We start from the raw sequence: 25,663 nt of genomic DNA on the forward strand, positions 1-25,663 counted from the left end.
AATTTTAGCTGCATGGCGTGCAGTTTGTCAAAATAGGGCATGAATAAAAAAGGTCGACAACAGCGTCACGTGCAAAAGTTCCCTCGCGCACGCGAATGAAACTGTTCTACTGAAACAGCTCTACTGAAAGCATTGCACTCTCTCGCACTGTTCTTGACTGTGTCCACATCATTTCCGTAACTTTCGTCATGTTCAGCAACAGCAGCGTCGTCCCTTACTTCCCTGCACACGCAATCGTAAGTCCTGCAGTAGTTTTCACGTATTAGAAGCCTCCTTGAAGATGACGAATAGGTGCTCGAAGCATCCTATTCAAATTTGAGAATAAGTTCATGACCTTAGTTTAGGTACATTACTCTCCATAAACCACTGTTCAAGCAACGAACATGTGTCCTGGAGCAAGAAGCTTCACGTCAGGAGCTGGAATTTCGAACAGACGGTTCTTCTAGTGTCCCAGTAGAATATCGGTTCCTGACCTGGGGCTTCATTCTTGAGTCACTGGATTGCTCGATCTTCTTTTTGTATACTGGTATCCCGGAGTTCAGACGAAGCCCCAGACCGGGGGCGATATTTCGAACTGACTGTTCTTCTAGTGACCCAGTAGAACAGCCGAAATGTCGCCTCCAGACCTAAAGCTTGATTCTTAAGTTTCGGCATCGTTCTGCCTTCGTTCGGTAAACTTGTACCCGGATTTTTTTTATATATCCTAAGACTCTAAGCCCTACCTTGCGTAAGTCATAAAACTAGATATGTTGCCTTTCCAGGGTGACGCAGCAGCAAGTAGTGTGCCAGGTGACACGACTCCTTTCCCGGCCTGTCCTGGTACGTCGCGTTCCGTCCAGAGCAGCCTCAATGCTAGTAGAACCATCAGCGCCAAGTGTGTCAGCTGCCACGACGCCTTCATATTTCCTAAGGTTGCTTTCACATTCATACTAACTGTGGTGGTGGGGGAGTTCGATGTGTTCGCGTTAAAACAAGAGCAAACTACAGATAGTTTTACTCCTCACGGGCAAGTCCAAGCAAACACGAAGTATTGTGCAGAAAGAAATTATAACTCATTTTATATTTATGGTGCGGGGAAAGCATTAGGCGCTCTTGTCTCATACCGTCGTCGTCACCGAACGGAACCGTCACTTACATATTGTTTCGTATGGTGCTTTGTGGCTCAACGAACTAAAGGTTCAAAATATAGGTTAAGGCGGAGATTTAGGCAAGTTGGTACAGCTTGGGACAAAAGTTTACGGAACACGGCGTTGGCGTATTTCTTCATCGGAGCGGCCCCGTCATACCTGCCAGGAATAGCTTGAATAAGAACAGGTGAACAGCTGTTCTCTCAATTGTTTAGTATGTGTGTCTGCTTCCGTTTGCTGCTTGGGTGCTGCTCAAGTGGAGAAATGTCACATCCCGCTGTTCCATAAACTTTTGTCCCAAACCGGCCTCGGTGGCTCAGTCGGTAGCGTGTTCGCCTTCTGATCCCGAGATCGCGGGTTCGAACCCGGCCGAGGACGCCAGCAACTTGGTGGCAGGGTACAAGTTGCTTAGACACGCCGTCTTCCGCGAGGGACGTTAAATACGGGGTGCCGTGTGATGAGCTTTCATCGCACGTTAAAGAACCCTCAGGTGGGCAAAATCAATCCACAGACCGACCGCTGTGGCGTCGCTCATGATCTCAGTTGTCTCGCGACGTAAACACCCAATTATTATTATTATTTTGTCCCAAGCTGTACATAACTACGTAGAAAACAGCGCAGAGACGGGACACGAAGAAGAAACAAGTGCACACACAGAGAGCGCTGAATAGCAACTGAAGCTTTACTTCCCAAAGGGGGCAAAACCGAAAAGGAGAGAAGGACATGAAAGGAGGACAATCAAGAACACCCTTAAAGATAACTAATCTCTTTGTACGTAGGTCCACTGACGGCTTGCTGACACATCTTTCACCTCTATTATGATTTTGTGCTCCTTCATAAATTTCTCTTGCGAGTGGCGAGCCTGTCGGAGTAGCTCCTAAGTAACGTGTGTCTTCCAAACTAGGTCGGCATCTTCAATCGCGACAATGCATGGCCAGGTTGCTGCCTGTGTGGGTTTGCAGGGAGGATGAGTGTTCGCGCAGCCTGTCATTCAGACACCGTCCTGTCTGCCCCACTTATGACTTCCCGCACGTCAGAGGAATGTCATAAATAACATTACACTTGCACTGGACGAAAGGCCTTACATGCTTTTTGTTACATCCGGAAGCAACTGCTTCTTCACTGTTGACGCGTCGACACAACCCGCCTAACTTGTATAGTGCAGTGAAACAACGCTAATGCCGGTACGCTGGGCAACTTTCGGTTGTGGGAAACAGCGTGGATATATGGAATGGCCGCTATCCTGGATGGGCGATCATGCCTGGGAACCTCTTTGTGTTTCTTGTGCAACTTCCCGAGCAGAACCTCAGCTAAGCCTCTTAACAGCTGGACGGGAAAGCCCGCGGTTTCAAGCCTGAAAACTTGTGACAAGAGGCTCCGCTGAACTTGATGTGGGCATGAGCGTTTCACGGCATTTTCCATTGCCGATAGTGCAATACTGCGTTGTACAAGCTTGTAGTGGGCCGAGGAAAACGGCAAAAGGCCCTTAGAGCGTGGGGCGTGTGTCCAGCACAGGTGGTCAGGCTCGATGGCGAGTTCAAGGTCTAGGAATCTTAGTCGATGTTCCACTGGTAACTCCCTCGTGAGTGTGAAAGGCAAGTGTGTGCTAGCAAGATACGACAGGCGGCTTGAACGTGCCCTCCGCGATATGGGAGTCTCCAGGGTTTTCCGGTTCGTTGACGATTGCTTGATCGTCTTTGACACTGAGAACGTGCCCGTGGACGAGCGCACAGAACACATAACTCGCATCTTCCAGCGCACCCTCTCACCTTTCACACTCATGAGGGAGCTACCAGTGGAACATCGACTAAGATTCCTAAACCTTGAACTCGCCATCGAGCCTGACCACCTGTGCCTGGGTCTTTTGCCATTTTCGTCGGCCCACTCCAAGCTGGTCAAACGCAGTATTGCACTATAGGCAATGGAAAATGCCATGAAACGCTCATGCCCACATGAAGTTCAGCGGAGCCTCTTGTCACAACTTTTGAGGCTTGAAACCGCGGGCTTTCCCGTTCAGCTGATAAGAGGCTTAGCTGAGGTTCTCCTCCGGAATTTGCACAAGAAACATGAAGAGGCTCCCAGGCATGATCGCCCATCCAGGATAGCGGCCATTCCATATATCCACGCCGTTTCCCACAACATGAAGTTGCCCAGCGTGCCGGCGTTAGCGTTGTATTCACTTCACCTAACAAGTTAGGCGGGTTGTGTCGACGCGTCAACAGTGAAGAAGCCGTTGCTTCCGGATGCAACAAAAAGCATGTAAGGCCTTTCGTTCAGTGCAAGTGTAATGTTATTTATGACATTCCTCTGACGCGCGGGAAGTCATATGTGGGGCAGACAGGACGGTGTCTGAATGACAGGCTGCGCTAACACTCATCCTCCCTGCAAACCCACACAGGCAGCAACCTGGCATGTACTGTCGCGACTGCGGATGCCGACCTCATTTGGAAGACACACGTGTACTTAGGAGCTACTCCGACAGGCTCGCCAGGAAAATTTACAAAGGAGCACAAATTCATAATAGAGGTGAAAGGTGCGTCAGCAAGCCGTCAGTGAACCTATCGTACAAAGAGATTAGTTATCTTCAAGGGTGTTCTTGATTGTCCTCCTTTCATGTTCTTCTCTCCTTTTCGGTTTGGCCCCATTTGGGAAGTATAGCTCCAGTTGCTAGTCAGCACTCTCTGCAAGGTATATTTAAACAGGTAGCGCAACTCCCATAGGCCCCTGTGTCTTCAGAATGACGCCATGATTGAGACGGTCAGCGCCATCCATCCGTTGCGCGGACTACTACGATTGTAAATAAATGACGTCAGAGATGACGTCACTAGTATGAATAATAATTAGTGCATAATTAGCCATGCACGTTTACATTGGCCCACTTCGCTTGCTCTGTATTCCCTTTTCCGCGCCCAGTCAACAATACCAGACGAGAACACAGAAAAATAAAGCATATCAGGTTTAATGAATCATATCAATTCCAAATACATACGGTTATCACAGATTTTGACAACTCCAAACAGAAAGGCATCGTGATGACCATACAGAAATTAGGAATGCTCACATAAGGCCCATTTCTCACCCAGAGCTATACGTACACCTAGTGATTAGACATCTGCATTTATTCAATGAGTGGCCGTTATAGGTCCATTGCAACAAAACACGACATCGTTGGTGCACAGTTGGTTCCTGCTAACACATTCCTCACACTATCATGGCCGCTCGTCCCATGACGAAATTTTTTTTTTTTTCGCGGGCCCAGCAACAGGGATGCATTGTATTCACCTGTTCACACGTGTTAATCTTGGTCTACAGCACGGAGATGTGAACGTCGCTTCCTGTTTGACCCAAAGAGTGTACGAACTCCGTTTTACAATGCACGGACACACGGTACGGATACAGAGACGCACGAATAAACACCCCCAGCAGTGACACATGCGCAAAGGAGCAGGATACGGAAATGTACTGAGTGGTAGATGATCGCGTATGTGTGCACGAGCGGGGCAACAGAAAGTTTTTTCTACATTGAAATTATGAATAACCTATTAGTGCACACACAAGCGACGCCCATGTTGCAAAGTTTTTCTGTTTACAGCCGTACCTCTACTGTCAACACCCAGGATCGCTCGCGCCTCTTGCTGGTGGCCTTGCCGATGGGTCTGATTTGATATTTTCGCTAGTTTTCGCTACCAGTTTAGATATACCTTGCTCTCTGTGTGTGCACTTGTTTCTTCTTCGTGTCCCACCTCTGCGCTGTTTTCTACGTAGTCAAAATATAATATTTGATTCGCAGGTCCTCAACTGTCTGCACACCATCTGCAAATTGTGCCTGGAAAAGCAACAGACAAGCCCCGACAAGTTGAAGTGCCCTCTGCGTTTACAGGAAACAACCTTACCAGCCGAGGGCATTGCCGGACTCTTCTCAAACTACGCCACATCAATCATCCTCAAGACTTTGGTGCTCGATCACTCTTGCCTCACATGCACTGCCTGCAAACACACAGCCGTTCCTGCAGTTGCACGCTGCCTTGACTGCGTCCACTACATTGTGTAATGGCGCACCAATTCATGCATTGGCTTCAAACCCACCGCGTCCTCACATAGGGTGAGATCCAGATCTATCCAAACAACCTTCGAAAAAACGATCAAGCGGCACGTTGTTTTCGCCACAACAATGACTCTTCAGTTCATCTGCAGGACCTGCGACATTTGTGTTTGCAGGGAGTGCACAGCGTTTGAACACCCCATGGGCACCAACACCTCATGGCTCTTGTCGATGTGAGGCAAAAGCTCACCGAAGGTCTTTCATTCGTCATCAGCAGTACTAAAAAGAAAGTCAACAACCTCCTCAGCTCTGTGACTGGCACAGAAACAACTTTAAGCCGGCTACACATCCAGTACCGCAAAACTCAGGCTGATATTACCAGCTCCTTCGAAGCCTGGATCGAGACGACACTGGAACAGAGCCAGCAAGAAATTCTGATAGACCTGGAATACACCTATTAGAAAAACCTCCTGTTAATGGAGCGGCTGGGTAGGAAAGTGCAGGAGAGCCTATGCGAGATCATCAAAGTTTGCGTCACTGCCGAAAGGCTAGCAAACTTCTCTTCTACAAACAAGGAATTACTAGCATTTCAACAACTGCTCGATACAGGTTTCCAGAAAATACTGACATTCAACCCTGAGGCGCACCTGCAGGGCATGGACCTGATGTTTGCGCCAAACTTTACCACCCTGCAAGTGAGTATTCGAAATTCCTTGGCGTGTACCCAGCAGCACTCCGAAGTCTGGCTGCGTGGAGCATAATCACGACCCGATATCAAGGCCCCTACCACCGACAGTCCTTCCAACAGATATTCCCAAACTCCTCTACGAATGAGCAACAACGAGTCATCGAGCACATCATTAATGTGTGAACGCACCTACTGCAGTCGTGCAAGCTGCTCTGCAAACAGTGACCCACGTTCTACAAGGCTCTTGCCTTCTGCGGAAAAATTGCCCATGGTACCAAAACAAACATTTTCCTCTGGGACCGACCCTTCGAAACCCGACGTTAGCCCGCTGCGCAGTCCATAGGTCTTGGCTAACATCCTGCATAACAAGTCCTGCATAACAAGTCCTACATAAAGCGCCAGAAAATTCTCTACCACAGCAAGTTCGGAGAGTTCGGAGTCATGGAGGGTCAATTCGCGGAGCCGTCTGGAGTAGCTGTTAATGCTCAAGGCGACATTGTCATAGCAGACACCAACCGACATCGTACCCAGATATTCGACAGAGCCGGCAGATTCATGTTACGCTTTGGAGAGTGTGGCAGGAAAGTCAGCCAGCTGCATTATCCGAGTCGTGTTTTTGTCGTTCGCGCTTTCGGCGACATCATAGTCACCGAGCGGTCTCCAACGCACCAGGTCAAAGGTTGCAACCAGTACGGACAGTTCCTGCGAAAGTTTGGTTCCTCAGTCTTGGAGCATCCGCGCGCAGTCACTGTCGACGAATCATCGCCGTTGAATGCAAAGTGATGCGCGTTATCATCTTCGACCTTTGGGGGAACATCTTGAGTCAGTTCAGCTATTCCGAACACCTCGGGTTCCCGAACGTCGTCGCAGCAAATAACAAGGATGAAATCTTTATCTCGGACAATCGAGCCCATTGTGTGAAGGTGTTCTCCTACGAAGGTGCACTTCTCAGGCTCACTGGTGGAGCGGGGGTAACCAACTATCCCATAGCTGTCTGCATCAACAAAAATGGTCATCTGGTCGTATCTGAGAATCACCACTATTTCCACATCACGGTGTTTATGCAAGATCTGCTGAGTGCTTTCGAAAGCCACGTGAAGCATGCAAAGTGCTACGACGTAGCCCTCACGCACGATAACTCCGTCATATAGCAAGGACTGCAAACTCTACATTTATCGCTATGACCTGTCATTGTTCTGAAGGTTGTATGCACTAAAATTTTCCGATGATGCTATAGTATTTGTGGCGTTTCTCCGTTTGTGGCACTTATTTCTGTTTATAGGTTGATGGGATTGGCGTACGTAGGGAATGATTGTCCTTGGAAAAGTAATACTGGTCCTTCTCAAGACAGTCCGTGGTTTAAATTGTCACAAGTGACAAGTAATTCACCTAGGTTTGAACCTGGACTCTCCTGAGTACAGATCAGGGATGCTACCTTTACACCACATGGCATCTCTGAGCTGTAATCAGGAAGGTCCACGTTCAATACCTGGCGCTGGCAGTCATTGTTTTTTGATGACTTTGTCCCTTAGGCACTTGGAGACTGTAGGCTATGTGTTGTGTTTGTCCATAGGTGTAGCCGCTTTGGCCTTTAAAGGGCAGCGAGAAAGAGAAACGTTGTATTTTCAATCTTCAGAGACGTGTTTGTGGTGTAGACAACTGTATTCCAAATTATGGATAAACACTAAGAGAAGCAGAGTGACTGGCTGGGCTGGCGTTCCCACAAGAAACCTCCCTTTCCTACGAATGGTTCAACAGCCCAGGGTTCGCAGAGTAGTAAGGCACCGGGTTCACGGTTGTTCACCGGGCACACCATGACATCGCCATCGTCTGTAAGTGTCACGAGCACACAGCTATCAACATGGGCTATGGGTAAGATCACTTCTTTCACCCTTATGTCACTATGGAGATGGAATGCACTACTTCCTAGGTAACCTTATACAGAGTTTTTTTTTGTGTGTGTGTCTTTATGAAATTTTTATAAAAAAGCTGACCTGGAAAGATGTCGTTTTTACATTTTAGTTCTTGGCCAGGCGGACATCCTATGGAAGAGTGGAACTCGAAGATGACTTATTGCCTGAAATTCCTTAACTCTCTAATCGTCAAAAACTTATCAAAATGTAAATGTATCAAAACTTATCATTGATTTGTCACTCGAATAAAGTGCATGCGACTTATTCCATTAATAACATTCCACTTGAATCAGTATCCGTTTACAAATACCTCGGCGTTTTCATTTCATCATCAACTTATCAACTTACCATGGCGCACTCATGTTGAATATATCTCTAGCAAAGATTCTCGAGCTCTAGGTTACACTCGCCGAAATTTTTCATCTGTTCCAATTAACACAAGGTGACTTTGTATAAATCATTAGTTCTTCCTAGGTTGGAATATACAGCCTCCGTGTGGGATACTGATCACACCACCATTTCAAACTCAACAGGGCAGCTCGATTCATATTTGGTAACTACAACCGCACCGCCAGTGTCACTGCTATGAAACATAACCTCAATCTCGCTCTACTTTGCACTCGTCGAAAAATAACTCGTCTCTGTTTGTTTCACAAAATTTATTATCATAATATACACCTCAGAGAATCGTTAATCCAACAACCTTCATATATCTCAGCTCGTACTGATCACCCACAGAAAGTCGTCATTCCTTCATGCTCACGCTCATTTCTTCCTCGTACATCGTTGGAGTGGAACTGCCTTCCCGGTACCATCACCTCCATTACCGACGTCAAACAATTTAACAAGTGTTTCTGCGATTATTTCGATGTGCATGTGCATGTGTTGTACATTTCTGCTGTCACTTTTTTCTCATTTTTTATACATACCTGTGCAGTTTGTGCAGTGTACAAGTGTAACTTTGTTCATATGGACCTAATTTGAAAATATTTTGTATGCTGCTTGTATTAACATCTTTTTACAAATTATTAACCCACTCCCCTCTGTATTGCCTCACGGCCCTGAGGGTAAATAAATAAATAAATTAGGGAATTTCTAGCAATGCTAGATGACAGAACGGGAGACAATCGTCGTTGAAAAATTCCATACCCATTGTAGCTTTTAGGAATAAAGAAGAGAGCGCGTGCGCGAAATATCCATTGCTCAATTTCCGCATGCAAGTGAGCCAAAACCGGAATAGCGCTTCCTGCGGAGCTCATCACCCTCGCCGCTGGAGGCTTATCTTGGCCGGAGGGCGGTTCATCTGGCCAGCTGAGCAGCACCCACTAGGATAGTCTCTCAATCTGCCATTTCGCGTTTGCCCGCCATATCCAATTTCAAAAGTTACTTGATGAATTTTAGGTAGTTAGTGATCTTGGAGTTCCACACTTTCTTCAACAGGATGTCCGCCAGGTCGTAGAACTCAACTGCAAAAACGACATCTATGCCGCTCTCATAGTTGAAGAGTGAGGAAATCGGGGATTGATGGTATGCGACCACATTGCTGCTCAGCGCAAGGAAGATGAACACATATTGCATTGTCTGATATAGAGAACTGGCATACCTCAGCACGTGTAAGAATAAAAAGAACAACCAGCAGGTGGCCAGGAGTGTATAAGAAGCCGATACGGCAAGTTTCATTAAGGTGTTGGAAGTAGCGCATGTGTTGCGTCCCTCTCTTCTTAGCGCTGAGCAGCAGTATGCTCTCGTAGCTTTTTTAATAAAAATTCTGTAAAGTGTAAAAAACACCCTGTATACGTGACAGCGTAGGGAATGTATGCTACTTTTCACTTTCTTTACCCAAAATGAAGCGCAGACTGCCTTCCATGATTATTTACAAGAGTTTAGAGACATCAACTGTCTGATACCTTCTGGTTTGCGGCGCAAACGGTTGGGTGAAACAATAAAATCGTAGCGCGACTCGAATTTTAGCTGCACGGCGTGCAGTTTGTCAAAATAGGGCGTGAATAAAGAAGGACGACAACAGCGTCACGTGCAAAAGTTCCCTCGCGCACGCGAATGAAACTGTTCGTTAGTCAAACGTTCGTTAGTCATTCTACAGCTCTACTGAAAGCATTGCACTCTCTCGCATTGTTCTTGACGGTGTCCACATCATTTCCGTAACTTTCGTCATGTTCAGCAACAGTAGCGTCGTCCCTTACTTCCCTACACACGCAACCGTAAGTCCTGCAGTAGTTTTCACGTATTAGAAGCCTGTTTGAGGATGATGAATAGGTGCTCGAAGCATCGTATTCAAATTTGAGAACAAGTTAATGACCTTAGTTTAGGTACATTACTATCCATAAACCACTGTTTAAGCAACGAACATGTGTCCTGGAGCAAGAAGCTTCAGATCAGGGGCCGATATTTCGAACTGACCGTTCTTCTAGTAACCCAGTAGAACAGTCGAAATGTCGCCTCCAGACATGAAGCTTCATTCTTAAGTTTCGGCATCGTTCTGTCTTCATTCGGTAAACTTGTACCCGGACTTTTTTTATATATCCTAAGACTCTAAGCCCTACCTTGCGTAAGTCATAAAACTAGATAATATGTTGCCTTTCCAGGGTGACGCAGCAGCAAGTAGTGTGCCAGGTGACCCGACTCCTTTCCCGACCTGTCCTGGTACGTCGCGTTCCGTCCAGAGCAGCCTCAATGCTAGTAGAACCATCAGCGCCAAGTGTGTCAGCTGCCACGACGCCTTCACATTTCTTAAGGTTGCTTTCACATTCATACTAACTGTGGTGGTGGGGATGAGTTTGAGTTCGATGTGTTCGCGGCAACAAGAGCAAACTACAGATAGTTTTACTCCTCACGGGCAAGTCCAAGCAAACACGAAATATTGTGCAGAAAGAAATTATAACTCATTTTATATTTATGGTGCGGGGAAAGCATTAGGCGCTCTTGTCTCATACCGTCGTCGTCACCGAACGGAACCGACACGTACGTATTGTTTCGTATGGTGCTTTTGGCTCAACGAACTAAAGGTTCAAAATATAGGTTAAGGCGGAGATTTAGGCAAGTTGGTACAGCTTGGAACAAAAGTTTACGGAACACGGCGTTGGCGTATTTCTTCATTGGAGCGGCCCCGTCATACCTGCCAGGAATAGCTTGAATAAGAAACAGGTGACCAGCTGTTCTCTCAATTTTTTAGTATGTGTGTCTGCTCCCGTTTGCTGCTTGGGTGCTGCCCAACTGGAGAAACGTCACATCCCGCTGTTCCGTAGACTTTTGTCCCAAGCTGTACATAACTACGTAGAAAACAGCGCAGAGACTGGACACGAAGAAGAAACAAGTGCACACACAGAGAGCGCTGAATAGCAACTGAAGCTTTACTTCCCAAAGGGGGCAAAACCGAAAAGGAGAGAAGAACATAAAAGGAGGACAATCAAGAACACCCTTAAAGATAACTAATCTCTTCGTACGATAGGTCCACTGACGGCTTGCTGACACATCTTTCACCTCTATTATGATTTTGTGCTCCTTCATAAATTTCTCTTGCGAGTGGCGAGCCTGTCGGAGTAGCTCCTAAGTAACGTGTGTCTTCCAAACTAGGTCGGCATCTTCAATCGCGACAATGCATGGCCAGGTTGCTGCCTGTGTGGGTTTGCAGGGAGGATGAGTGTTCGCGCAGCCTGTCATTCAGACACCGTCCTGTCTGCCCCACTTATGACTTCCCGCACGTCAGAGGAATGTCATAAATAACATTACACTTGCACTGGACGAAAGGCCTTACATGCTTTTTGTTACATCCGGAAGCAACTGCTTCTTCACTGTTGACGCGTCGACACAACCCGCCTAACTTGTTAGGTGCAGTGAAACAACGCTAATGCCGGTACGCTGGGCAACTTTCGGTTGTGGGAAACAGCGTGGATATATGGAATGGCCGCTATCCTGGATGGGCGATCATGCCTGGGAACCTCTTTGTGTTTCTTGTGCAACTTCCCGAGCAGAACCTCAGCTAAGCCTCTTATCAGCTGGACGGGAAAGCCCGCGGTTTCAAGCCTGAAAACTTGTGACAAGAGGCTCCGCTGAACTTGATGTGGGCATGAGCGTTTCACGGCATTTTCCATTGCCGATAGTGCAATACTGCGTTGTACAAGCTTGTAGTGGGCCGAGGAAAACGGCAAAAGGCCCTTCTTAGAGCGTGGGGCGTATGTCCAGCACAGGTGGTCAGGCTCGATGGCGAGTTCAAGGTCTAGGAATCTTAGTCGATGTTCCACTGGTAACTCCCTCGTGAGTGTGAAAGGCAAGTGTGTGCTAGCAAGATACGACAGGCGGCTTGAACGAGCCCTCCGCGATATGGGAGTCTCCAGGGTTTTCCAGTTCGTTGACGATTACTTGATCGTCTTTGACACTGAGAACGTGCCCGTGGAAGAGCGCACAGAACACATAACTCGCATCTTCCAGCGCACCCTCTCACATTTCACACTCACGAGGGAGTTACCAGTGGAACATCGACTAAGATTCCTAGACCTTCAACTCGCCATCGAACCTGACCACCTGTGCTGGACATACGCCCCACGCTCTAAGGGTCTTTTGCCGTTTTCGTCGGCCCACTCCAAGCTGATCAAACGCAGTTTTGCACTATCGGCAATGGAAAATGCCGTGATACGTTCATGCCCACATGAAGTTCAGCGGAGCCTCACAAGTTTTGAGGCTTGAAACCGCGGGCTTTCCCGTTCAGCTGATAAGAGGCTTAGCTGAGGTTCTCCTCGGGAAGTTGCACAAGAAACATGAAGAGGCTCCCAGGCATGATCGCCCATCCAGGATAGCGGCCATTCCATATATCCACGCCGTTTCCCACAACATAAAGAAAGTTGCCCAGCGTGCCGGCGTTAGCGTTGTATTCACTTCACCTAACAAGTTAGGCGGGTTGTGTCGACGCGTCAACAGTGAAGAAGCCGTTGCTTCCGGATGCAACAAAAAGCATGTAAGGCCTTTCGTCCAGTGCAAGTGTAATGTTATTTATGACATTCCTCTGACGTGCGGGAAGTCATAAGTGGGGCAGACAGGACGGTGTCTGAATGACAGGCTGCGCGAACACTCATCCTCCCTGCAAACCCACACAGGCAGCAACCTGGCATGCACTGTCGCGATTGCGGATGCCGACCTCGTTTGGAAGACACACGTGTACTTAGGAGCTACTTAGGAGAACAGGCTCGCCAGGAAAATTTACGAAGGAGCACAAATTCATAATAGAGGTGAAAGGTGCGTCAGCAAGCCGTCAGTGGACCTATCGTACAAAGAGATGTTATCTTCAAGGGTGTTCTTGATTGTCCTCCTTTCATGTTCTTCTCACCTTTTCGGTTTTGCCCCCTTTGGGAAGTAAAACTTCAGTTGTTTGCTTGTCAGCACTCTGTGTGTGCACTTGTTTCTTCTTCGTGTCCCGTCTCTGCGCTGTTTTCTACGTAGTCAAAATATAATATTTGATTCGCAGGTCCTCAACTGTCTGCACACCATCTGCAAATTGTGCCTGGAAAAGCAACAGAGAAGCTCCGACAAGTTGAAGTGCCCTCTGCGTTTACAGGAAACAACCTTACCAGCCGGGGGCATTGCCGGACTCTTCTCAAACTACGCCACATCAATCATCCTCAAGACTTTGGTGCTCGATCACTCTTGCCTCACATGCACTGCCTGCAAACACACAGCCGTTCCTGCAGTTGCACGCTGCCTTGACTGCGTCCACTACATATGTTTCAATTGTGTAATGGCGCACCAATTCATGCATTGGCTTCAAACCCACCGCGTCCTCACATAGGGTGAGATCCAGATCTATCCAAACAACCTTCGAAAAAACGATCAAGCGGCACGTTGTTTTCGCCACAAGAATGACTCTTCAGTTCATCTGCAGGACCTGCGACATTTGTGTTTGCAGGGAGTGCACAGCGTTTGAACACCCCATGGGCACCAACATCTCATGGCTCTTGTCGATGTGAGGCAAAAGCTCACCGGAGGTCTTTCATTCGTCATCAGCAGTACTAAAAAGAAAGTCAACAACCTCCTCAGCTCTGTGACTGGCACAGAAACAACTTTAAGCCGGCTACACATCCAGTACCGCAAAACTCAGGCTGATATTACCAGCTCCTTCGAAGCCTGGATCGAGACGACACTGGAACAGAGCCAGCAAGAAATTCTGATAGACCTGGAATACACCTATTAGAAAAACCTCCTGTTAATGGAGCGGCTGGGTAGGAAAGTGCAGGAGAGCCTATGCAAGATCATCAAAGTTTGCGTCACTGCCGAAAGGCTAGCAAACTTCTCTTCTACAAACAAGGAATTACTAGCATTTCAACAACTGCTCGATACAGGTTTCCAGAAAATACTGACATTCAACCCTGAGGCGCACCTGCAGGGCATGGACCTGGTGTTCGCGCCAAACTTTACCACCCTGCAAGTGAGCATTCGAAATTCCTTGGCGTGTACCCAGCAGCACCCCGAAGTCTGGCTGCGTGGAGCATAATCACGACCCGATATCAAGGCCCCTACCACCGACAGTCCTTCCAACAGATATTCCCAAACTCCTCTACGAATGAGCGACAACGCGTCATCGAGCACATCATTAATGCGTGAACGCACCTACTGCAGTCGTGCAAGTTGCTCTGCAAGCAGTGACCCACATTCTACAAGGCTCTTGCCTTCTGCGGAAAAATTGCTCATGGTACCAAAACCAACATTTCCCTCTGGGCCCGACCCTTCGAAACCCAACGTTAGCCCGCCGCGCAGTCCATAGGCCTTGGGTAACATCCTGCATAACAAGTCCTGCATAAAGCGCCAGAAAATTCTCTACCACAGCAAGTTCGGAGAGTTCGGAGTTATGGAGGGTCAATTCGAGGAGCCGTCTGGAGTAGCTGTTAATGCTCAAGGCGACATTGTCATAGCAGACACCAACCGACATCGTACCCAGATATTCGACAGAGCCGGCAGATTCATGTTACGCTCTGGAGAGTGTGGCAGGAAAGACAGCCAGCTGCATTGTCCGAGTCGTGTTTTTGTCGTTCGCGCTTTCGGCGACATCATAGTCACCGAGCGGTCTCCAACGCACCAGGTCCAAGTTTTCAACCAGTACGGACAGTTCCTGCGAAAGTTTGGTTCCTCAGTCTTGGAGCATCCGCGCGCAGTCACTGTCGACAGCAAACGACGAATCATCGCCGTTGAATGCAAAGTGATGCGCGTTATCATCTTCTACCTTTGGGGAAACATCTTGAGTCAGTTCAGCTATTCCGAACACCTCGGGCTCCCGAACGTCGTCGCAGCAAATAACAAGGATGAAATCTGTATCTCAGACAATCGAGCCCATTGTGTGAAGGTGTTCTCCTACGAAGGTGCAATTCTCAGGCTCATTGGTGGAGGAGGGATAACCAACTATCCCATAGCTGTCGGCATCAACAAAAATGGTCATCTGGTCGTATCGGACATTCACCACTATTTCCACATTACTGTGTTTATGCAAGATCTGCTGAGCGCCTTTGAAAGCCACGTGAAGCATGCAAAGTGCTACGACGTAGCCCTCACGCACGATAACTCCGTCATATAGCAAGGACTGCAAACTCTACATTTATCGCTATGACCAGTCACTGTTCTGAAAGTTGTATGCACTAAAATTTTCCGATTATGCTATAGTATTTGTGGCGTTTCTCCGTTTGTGGCACTTATTTCTGTTTATAGGTTGATGGGATTGGCGTACGTAGGGAATGATTGTCCTTGGAAAAGTAATACTGGTCCTTCTCAAGACAGTCCTGGTTTAAATTGTCACAAGTGACAAGTAATTCACGTAGATTTGAACCTGGACTCTCAGATCGGACGGGGTACAGATCAGGGATGCTACTTTTACACCACATGGCATCTCTGAGCTGTAATCAGGAAGGTCCACGTTCGATACCTGGCGCTGGCAGTCATTGTAGGCTATGTGTTGTGTTTGTCCATAGGTGTAGCCGCTTCGGCTCGTTAGCCTATGTTAAAGAATTGCCTCTTGATAACTAGAAACTCCGTCCACCGTTAGCCTTTAAAGGGCATCGAGAAAGAGAAAAGTCTTATTTTCAATCTTCAGAGACGTGTTTGTGGTGTAGACAACTGCATTCCAAACACCAAGAGAAGCAGAGTGACTGGCTGGGCTGGCGTTCCCACAAGAAACCTCCCTTTCCTACGAATGGTTCAACAGCCACAGGGTTCGCAGAGTAGTAAGGCACCGGGTTCACGGTTGTTCACCGGGCACACCATGACATCGCCATCGTCTGTAAGTGTCACGAGTACACAGCTATCAACATGGGTTATGGGTAAGATCACTTCTTTCACCCTTATGTCACTATGGAGATGGAATGCACTACTTCCTAGGTAAACTAGTTATGTTTTTTTTGTGTGTGTCTTTACGAAATTTTTATAAAAAAGCTGACCTGCATAGATGTCGTTTTTACATTTTAGTTCTTGGCCAGGCGGACATCCTATGGAAGAGTGTAACTCGAAGATGACTAATTGCCTGAAATTCCTTAACTCTCTAATTGTCAAAAACTTATCAAAATGTAAATGTATCAAAACTTAACTTATCAAAATGTAAATCAATGATAATTTCGCGCACGAATAATGTGCATGCGACTTATTCCATTAATAACATTCCACTTGAATCAGTATCCGTTTACAAATACCTCGGCGTTTTCATTTCATCAAACCTATCATGGCGCACTCATGTTGAATATATCCCATGCAAAGATTCTCGAGCTCTAGGTTACACTCACCGAAATTTTTGGGGGGTGTTGTTTCCAATGCAGCCCCCAATAGACGGATTATCTCCGATGAATAGAAGGATTAGCCATTGTGTAGGGTACACCACTAGAGGGCGCTACGAGCGGCGCTTCACCACTAGGGGCCGCTGCTGTCGCATTCCGTGGATGACGTCATTGCTCCATTGGGGAGCATGGTGAGAGACAGCGGACGCACAGGATGGCGGTGCGAAGTAGAGTGCCCTTCTGCTTTCTGTGGTGGCGCTGCGGGCGACAGGACAGACAGGCGCTCTCGGTGGCGGCTCTCGGGCGTTGTTATAGCCTCGTGACCGCGATATTAACTTCATACGCGGCGTCGGCGGCAAATGGTTTTCGCTCCATTTATTGTTCAACTGATAGTGGTGGTTTGAGAGCTCAATTACTATGCTGTGAGATTGGAGTGTACGGCACGCATACGGCATACGACAGCATAAATAAATAAATATAAACAGAAGGACGTGCACGGTAAATTACGCCACATTTTTATGGTTTCCCGTCTTACTACACTTTGCATTATAAGGGCGCTTTCGAGAACCAGTTCGTTCACAAACAGCCGTGTGCATCTCGTCGTTTATATATTAGTCTTGGATTTGCACAATATTATTTTGGTGATGCTGCAGATGTTCAGGCAAGAGCGGAGGAAAGTTGTTCCCTATTTGCTTTATGTGTTTATTCATTTCAGTATCATCATCACATACTCGTTTAAATTTAATTAGCGGGTAGTAATACTGCAGTGTAAGCATCTTGATTTAGCACACTACAGCGCTGCAAGGTATATTGTACCTTATGGCTGCAGAATCACTGGGTGAATTTCAGTAAAATTCCAGTGCTCTCTTTTTGTGGTGGCCACTGTTACTAATATAGGGATCTAGTTAAGTGTTGTGGCAATCCCATTGTCAACGGTCATCTGCTATATTGGAAAGTGAGTAATTATGGTCACACAAGTCTCGATAAACATGATAGCTTCTAGAATACCAGCTGTCATGACAATACAGTTTATTGCTATCATGCACATATAGCTATGTATATACTGACAGTACAAGGTATGAATAAATGCTAGCGTAACGCATGCTATCCAAAGCAAGTTCTTCCACATCCACCCCACCCTCAGAAAAAAAAACCCGGGTCTTGGGTTTGCCTCTGGTAACATGATTGAACTAGAATACAACTGGGGATATGCGCACTCATACACATTTGCAAGGAAAGCACGACAACTATTGCGGTTGCAACAGTCATGTCAGTAGGTCACGTTTTGACACATAGTTCTCTCATGACATAAAACTGCAAATTACAAATTATCGCAAAACACTGTTGCCTAACGTGAATAAGAGACTGTAAATAACATAACTGTTGCCTAGCTGGAATATGACAGGAACAAGACAAACATACAGAAATGTGTAATATTTATTTGTTGATAATATTGCAATTATTACATGTGAGCACAGAGCATGCGACACCACAGAATGAGCACAGAGAATACGACTATACGAACACTTTTATGAGTGGAACATGTTTCATCTAACTTTCTCGGAAAAAAAAAAAAGCCTCAGGTTCAGAGCTGCCATGATTTCGAACAGTTTGTTCGTCTGCTGGGCGCCATCCTCATCACTGGCTAGTCGGTAGGTACAGGGAGATGGCACGTCACACAAGCTCAATGTCCTATATATTGTACAGATTGCTACTTGTACAATTATTTTTTGTGCTCCACCACACAGGTGCTCTTTCCTTTGAGCTGCAAGGTTGAACGGGCTCTACAGGTTAAGAGAGTAAGAAGAATGTATAACTTGACACATTTTGGCTTCAGTTTAATACATTGCAGCATGCTTTTCTGGCAGCCATTAGCGCACTACTAACTCGCAACTGCAATGTGGAAGATTACTTACCTTGCACATGTGCAAATTGGTCATGAGCATGAAACTTTTCGTGAGGGTGATTTCACTCCACAGAGGAGAAGCTACAAAAAAGACACAACACGCTTACAATGTCAATGTAAATGTGGCCGACCCTTTGAAAAACCCTCTCAATACAAAACCACAAAGAGAAAGGTGTGCAACTCTTGCTCATCAGTAAAGATGGCCTGCACACCTCTTATCCTGAAAGGAAAAGAAAGTCAATGAGAATGAGGTGTGCAGCTCTGGCTCATCAGTAAAGATGGCCTGCACATCTCTTATCCTGAAAGGAAAAGAAACAAAGTCAATGAGAATGAGGTGTGCAGCTCTGGCTCATCAACAAAGATGGCCTGCACACCTCTTATCCTGGAAGAAAAAGAAACAAAGTCAATGAGCGCAGTAAAGCATAGCCAGGAAATGCTTGAAATCCTATTTGCTACTAATGACAAGAAAACCTTAATTTGATGCAGGTAACATATCCCAAAGCTTGAGGAAACAAGCAGAACAAATCAAAGAGGGTGGATGCAAAAGAAGAAACGGTTCATCCTGTGCATTTTTGTTTTCCGTGTTTTCTCAGACTGAGGGATACGTTACATGCATCAAGTTCTACACACCAGCTTGCTTGTGTCCTCTTACTATGTTCAACACTAATCTAACTGGATTTTGAAAGTTCAACACTAATCTAACTGGATTTTGAAAGAGTTATCTCACGTGTCAAAATTATTGCTGGCTATGCTACTGCTGGCCAATATACCATGGCATTAGAGGGCGTGTAGCTGAGTGTTGTGGGAAAAACGGGTTCCGCACAGCCAGCACATTTTCCTGTTGTGGTGACCATGGTGGAAACCTGGTGGTAAGCTGTAGCTGCATCTGTGGGATTTGCCTCAGCCACGGGCTGGTTCCCAACGCTGTCGGATTATTGGGACTTGGCAGTACAAACCTTGTGAATCCTGCTGCAGTTGCCACATGTGGAACTGTCATGACCTGCTGTGGGGGCATTCCTATTGGATCCCATGTCGGTCTCTGCATAGCAGTTCCAGTAGTGGCAACCGTAACAGGGTTTGCATGTGCTGCCAATGTGCCAGCAGGCCCATGGTTTGCAATGCCACCTCGTGGAGGTGCTACTGGCAGCACTTGCTGTATACGTCCCGTGGTTGGTCGAGCCATTGGTGCACGAGCCCTGTGGTCCACTCTAGCAGCCCGATCTACTCGTAGCTGTCGCATAGGCTGTGCTGCTAGTTGTGGATGTCTTCCTTGCACTAAAGGTGCCTGTGCTGGTACAGGTCCCCATGCAGGAGTGGCTGTATGGTTCCCAAACGCTAGCTGAGGTGCAGGCAAGGGTTGTGCAGCAGGTGTTTGATTGACTGCAGTAGGCAAGGGAGCTTGTGCAACTTGTACCATAGGAACTGGCACGACAGCAGGGTTACCAGCCGCTGGTTGTGTGGCTTGCACCGCATTGCGAGCACGGGGATGCCGACGTGTTCGTCCAAGCCGTCTCGCAAACAGGTGTCTGCTGCCCTCAGCAAGAAGATCTATGAGATCCTGAAATGCATCAAGAGAGTGCACCCTCACGTGTCGCCGCCATAGTTGTTCATACAGGTAGTCCTTAAGATAAGCTCTGCGAATCTTCCCTGCCGATCTTCCCTTCAGCTGCTAGACGTCTCTGCATAGAAAAAGAAATTACTCTGCGCAGTTGCGCGAGCCACCTGGCAACTGTGCGCTTGCTTGTACGCCTGTTGTCCCTGGATGCCTCACGTATTAACACACTCTGCTTAGTTAGTCCATGAGCAAAAAGGTACATCAACGTCAAAGCACGATCAAGTGCCATTTTTGAATGGCTGAAGATGCTCCCAGATCTCACCCTCTCAGACCAGTAGTGACCACGATTCCGGCAGATAAAGCGAAAAGGAATCCCATTTCGGCTCTGCAGGTATGTCGTCCCACCACAGATGTCACAACGCCTTTCCTTATGAATCAAACCTACGTCCTGAAGCCACCTGATAACAGCACCTTCACCTAACACAAAATATGACAAGTTCAAATATTAGTCAATGGAACATGCACATAGATAGTGATTGCACTAAATTGAAGTGACATGCATCCCACCAAAGGGAGTTTCAGTGAGTCAATTCTTCCCGAACCATAACTGATTGTGCTGATTCTGAATGCTCTGTTAATAGTAAGAGACATGGACTTGCATCACGCTGTAGAAACCACGTTAATAAAACGGCAAGAAAAATGCATGAACAAGGCCACGGCAGGTCTCACTGAAAAACAGGTGTGCCTTATCGCCGAATCAGCGTGGTTCGGATAACGCGTCGAAGGTATAGAAATGTAATGAAATAAAATGTAATTGCACCGCTGTGCACGCAGAAGTTCTGTATCATGTAGTTTTCATTCATTTCTGTGTGATGTCAAGTACAGCAAGGTTGAAAGTCGCGGCTGTCCCTATGTGTGCCCTTGTTTGATGTTCACCGCTCTCGCTTAATACGAGTATGCACCAACCTGCCCAACTGTTGCTTTGCTGTATTGAACACGTTGTTGCAACTTATTGCAAAGAAATTGCGTCCTACACAACTAACAGCCAAAAGTATCTTCGGGACAGTTTCAGTACTGACAGCACACAAACGACACAAACAGACGCCATTTTGCTTCGCGATGCCAATTAGCTGGACGTAACGTAACCGCGAAATAAAACGAAACTGCACAAATCGCGCTCCCGACGCTTTCAGAGATTCGTGGTGGGCATTCGCGACGCTCAAATGTATCGAAAATGACTCGCTAAAACTTTCGATGAAATAAGTCATGCACTGGAGAACAACGAAAATCAATGGCAAGATGATGACGCAGTGGTGTTTCGATGAAAAATAGAAATGTTGGGCATAACAGGCATGTAGTGGGCATAACAGGCATGTAGTGGGCATAACAGCAAATATTACAAAGAAAACATACTACCTCGAAGAAAGATGCGTACAAGCATGAAGAAGTTGAACATCCTGGAACCAAGACTTGCTGGCATCGTGGAGACACAACTCACAGTTCAGCGAGAACAGGGCGCGCTTTCCAGATTGAGCGTTTTATAGCTTTCTGTCTTCGCCCTACAGTGTTACTGACCCGTAGCCTTCTCGGAAACCAAGTTTCAGACAACCTCAAACCGCATTGTCCAATAACAGGTTCCGCTGAAGGAAAGTTGACACACATTTGAACTCCACCCGCTAGTTGAACCCCAATAATGTACCCCAAGTGCAACGTCATACTACATGATGTCATCGAAGACTTCGGGTTGTTGCACTTCAAAAGGCCCGCACGCTTCGCCAGAGGCCCGCGGGCACATTGACATTTCTGGACTTTCAGGGTGTTACAGTTAAATCCACAGGCTAAATAATTCGCTTACGGGTGCACCAATCAAAGAACATTCTACTGCTCCTTTTGGGACCTTCAGTGGACACCTTTTAGAGAAAAATCTGACACCGAATCAGGCCATTCGTTGTAGTAATTAATTGGTTACGGTTTACATTTTTTTTTAACTTTGCATGTTTATTTTTCATTTCATTTTAATTTCATTTATTGTTATACCTTTGCCCGCGGTGAACCGCAAAAGGACGCTCTATAGGACATCGCCAAACATCTGCTTGATTTCTCCGGCACGGTATTCATCTTTCAACTGATGCTTCAAGCCAACGCGTCCCTCACAGCGAAGCACAGAGTGCTGAACCGCAAAGTTATCTCCCTCGTCAAGAAAGAGGCGAACCCTGGAGTTAGCAACATGAAAGAACTGATGTTCTGAGGCTGGAACAACATAGAAGGGACAAATGCATACAAAGCCTCAATTTGCCTAAGAAATTAACGATGAATCCAGAAGATGTGGGTTCGAGTCCTACAGCTGGCTAACCTTTTCAGTGACTTTCATCGTTCCTGGAGTTAGGGTTATCTACACGGAGGTAATTCCTGGCTTCCGTGTTCCACAACGGCATGTCTGCCATCATATTTTAATAGCATGATCAATACTTGTCTGAAAGGGTGTTCTCAAACCTAATTTAATTCTAAGGGGGTTGCAGTGCTGCTATACACGGCCGATCATGATGGCCACTGAGTAGCTCAGCATTTTACCTCAAGTCTGGTGAGATGTACTCTAGTTGTATGTGTCCTACAGTCGCATTCTGTGCCATGACATATTTCCACGCAGACTGCTGCTCAGACCAGCAGTCTGATGCTTTGCCTTTGCTGCCCTTCATTGGAACAGCATTTGTGTGCTTTTTCTCAACATATGTAAAAATTGTCATATAATCAACAAATAAATATTACAACTGTAAGAAACATCATGCTTTCCTTGTAATATATGTTTGCTTGCACGTATCACCCATACAAGATGGAGCTCGTATCCATAACGTGTCTTGAAAGCAATTCACTTTGTTAAGCCTAATAAGCTTGTTAAGCAAATTATGATGTAGAGTGTAAGCATTTGTCCGCAACTACTTGTTGTCACAACCGACTTACTGCGCTTGTGCCGCAGTAGAGATTTTTGGCGTACATGGTGCAGAAAATGATAGCAACGTGGCATAATAATGACCAACAGCAAATGCTTCACGGGAACGCTGCACTAATGTAGGCGCTACACCTTCCGACTAGTCAGTGATGAGGATGGCGCGCACTAAACGAAGACACTGTTCAAAATCATATGGCAGCTCTAAATCTGAGGCTTTCTTTCTTTTTTTTTTCGATAAAGTTAGATGAAATGTATCCTACTCATAAAAGTGTCCGTTTAGTCGTATTCTGCGCCATGACACATTTCCATGTTAAGCCTTTCTCAGAGCGTGCATCTGCAGACTGTTTGTATCAATATTAGGTAATTTCATTAGAGAAGCTACATACGCTATTTTTCTAGCACTGGGATCCGAGGCTAATGTGGAGAACGACTGGTACACACAAAGGTGTGCACTGCATTCATTGTTCCTGTTCAGAATGGGAACAGTCTGTGTGCTCTTTCTCAAGCATGCACTACGTTAGCATTTATTTATACCTTGTCATACTGACATTAGGGGCTATCATGTTTATTGAGACTCACTTTCCAATATAGCAGATGACCGTTGACAATGGGATTGCCACAACACTTAACTAGATCCCTATATTAGTAACAGTGACCACCACAAAAAAGAGAGCACTAGAATTTTACTGAAATTCACCCAGTGATTCTGCAGCCATAAGGTACAATATACCTTGCAGCGCTGTAGTGTGCTAAATCAAGATGCTTACACTGCAGTATTACTACCCGCTAATTAAATTTAAACGAGTATGTGATGATGATACTGAAGTGAATAAATACATAAAGCAAATAGGGAACAACTTTCCTCCGCTCTTGCCTGAACATCTGCAGCATCACCAAAATAATATTGTGCAAATCCAAGACTAATATATAAACGACGAGATGCACACGGCTGTTTGTGAACGAACTGGTTCTCGAAAGCGCCCTTATAATGCAAAGTGTAGTAAGACGGGAAACCATAAAAATGTGGCGTAATTTACCGTGCACGTCCTTCTGTTTATATTTATTTATTTATGCTGTCGTATGCCGTATGCGTGCCGTACACTCCAATCTCACAGCATAGTAATTGAGCTCTCAAACCACCACTATCAGTTGAACAATAAATGGAGCGAAAACCATTTGCCGCCGACGCCGCGTATGAAGTTAATATCGCGGTCACGAGGCTATAACAACGCCCGAGAGCCGCCACCGAGAGCGCCTGTCTGTCCTGTCGCCCGCAGCGCCACCACAGAAAGCAGAAGGGCACTCTACTTCGCACCGCCATCCTGTGCGTCCGCTGTCTCTCACCATGCTCCCCAATGGAGCAATGACGTCATCCACGGAATGCGACAGCAGCGGCCCCTAGTGGTGAAGCGCCGCTCGTAGCGCCCTCTAGTGGTGTACCCTACACAATGGCTAATCCTTCTATTCATCGGAGATAATCCGTCTATTGGGGGCTGCATTGGAAACAACACCCGAAAAATAACTCGTCTCTGTTTGTTTCACAAAATTTATTATCATAATATTCACCTCAGAGAATCGTTAATCCAACAACCTTCATATATCTCAGCTCGTACTGATCACCCACAGAAAGTCGTCATTCCTTCATGCTCAACGAGATCATTTCGCGATTCATTTCTTCCTCGTACATCGTTGGAGTGGAACTGCCTTCCCGGTACCATCACCTCCATTACCGACGTCAAACAATTTAACAAGTGTTTCTGCGATTATTTCGATGTGCAGCCATTTTTTATTCTACGTGTTGTACATTTCTGCTCTCACTTTTTTCTCATTTTTTTATACATATCTGTGCAGTTTGTACAATAAGTGTAACTTTGTTCATATGCACCCAATTTGAAAATATTTTGTAGGCTCCTTGTATTAACATCTTTTTACAAATTATTAACCCACTCCCCTCTGTATTGCCTCACGGCCCCTGAGGGTAAATAAATAAATAAATAAATTAGAGAATTTCTAGCAATGCTAGATAACAGAACGGGAGACAATCGTCGTTGAAAAATCCCATACCCATTGTAACTTTTAGAAATAAAGAATAGAGCGCGTGCGCGAAATATCCATTGCTCGATTTCAGCATGCAAGTGAGCCAAAACCGGAATAGCGCTCCTGCGGAGCTCATCACCCTCGCCGCTGGAGGCTTATCTTGGCCGGAGGGCGGTTCATCTGGCCAGCTGAGCGGCACCCACTAAGATAGTCTCTCAAGCTGCCTTTTTGCGTTTGCCCGCCATCTCCTATTTAAAAAGTTACTTGATGAATTTTAGGTAGTTAGTGATCTTGGAGTTCCACACTTTCTTCAACAGGATGTCCGCCAGGTCGTAGAACTCAACTGCAAAAACGACATCTATGCCGCTCTCATAGTTGAAGAGCGAGCAAATCGGGGATTGATGGTATGCGACCACATTGCTGCTCAGCGCAAGGAAGATGAACACATATTGCATTGTCTGATATCGGGAACTGGCATACCTCAGCACGTGTAAGAATAAAAAGAACAACCAGCAGGTGGCCAGGAGTGTATAAGAAGCCGATACGGCAAGTTTCATTAAGGAGTTGGAAGTAGCGCATGTGTTGCGTCCCTCTCTTCTTAGCGCTAAGCAGCAGTATGCTCTCGTAGCTTTTTTTAATAAAAATTCTGTAAAGTGTAAAAAACACCCTGTATACGTGACAGCGTAGAG

At 46.4% G+C, this 25,663-nt stretch overlaps 2 protein-coding genes and 1 pseudogene across 2 annotated transcripts; all 3 read left to right on the top strand.

The window, feature by feature from the left end:
* The first annotated feature begins 95 nt into the window (after positions 1–95).
* LOC135397699 (E3 ubiquitin-protein ligase TRIM56-like) lies at positions 96–6,301 on the top strand. The gene is made up of 3 exons (XM_064629302.1): positions 96–236; positions 762–911; positions 4,918–6,301. The coding sequence occupies exons 1-3, from the start codon at positions 189–191 to the stop codon at positions 5,176–5,178; spliced, it is 459 nt and encodes a 152-aa protein (XP_064485372.1). The 5' UTR covers positions 96–188; the 3' UTR covers positions 5,179–6,301.
* LOC135397519 (B-box type zinc finger protein ncl-1-like) lies at positions 5,646–7,093 on the top strand. Its single transcript, XM_064629122.1, is given in 4 exon segments — positions 5,646–5,864; positions 6,242–6,611; positions 6,614–7,004; positions 7,006–7,093. Coding segments are annotated over 4 exon segments (1,032 nt in total). The 3' UTR covers positions 7,058–7,093.
* Positions 7,094–9,811: 2,718 nt separating this feature from the next.
* Positions 9,812–15,392, top strand: LOC135397520 (brain tumor protein-like; annotated as a pseudogene).
* The last annotated feature ends 10,271 nt before the right edge of the window (positions 15,393–25,663 follow it).

This window comes from Ornithodoros turicata, chromosome 6, assembly GCF_037126465.1.
Source record: "Ornithodoros turicata isolate Travis chromosome 6, ASM3712646v1, whole genome shotgun sequence".
NCBI classification, from domain to species: Eukaryota; Metazoa; Arthropoda; class Arachnida; order Ixodida; family Argasidae; genus Ornithodoros; species Ornithodoros turicata.

Coding starts and splice junctions, on each gene's coding strand:
- LOC135397699 (XM_064629302.1), top strand. CDS start 189: ATGTTCAGCAACAGCAGCGTCGTCCCTTACTTCCCTGCACACGCAATC. Junction 237..761: donor ACTTCCCTGCACACGCAATC/GTAAGTCCTGCA, acceptor TTGCCTTTCCAG/GGTGACGCAGCAGCAAGTAG. Junction 912..4,917: donor ACGCCTTCATATTTCCTAAG/GTTGCTTTCACA, acceptor TTTGATTCGCAG/GTCCTCAACTGTCTGCACAC.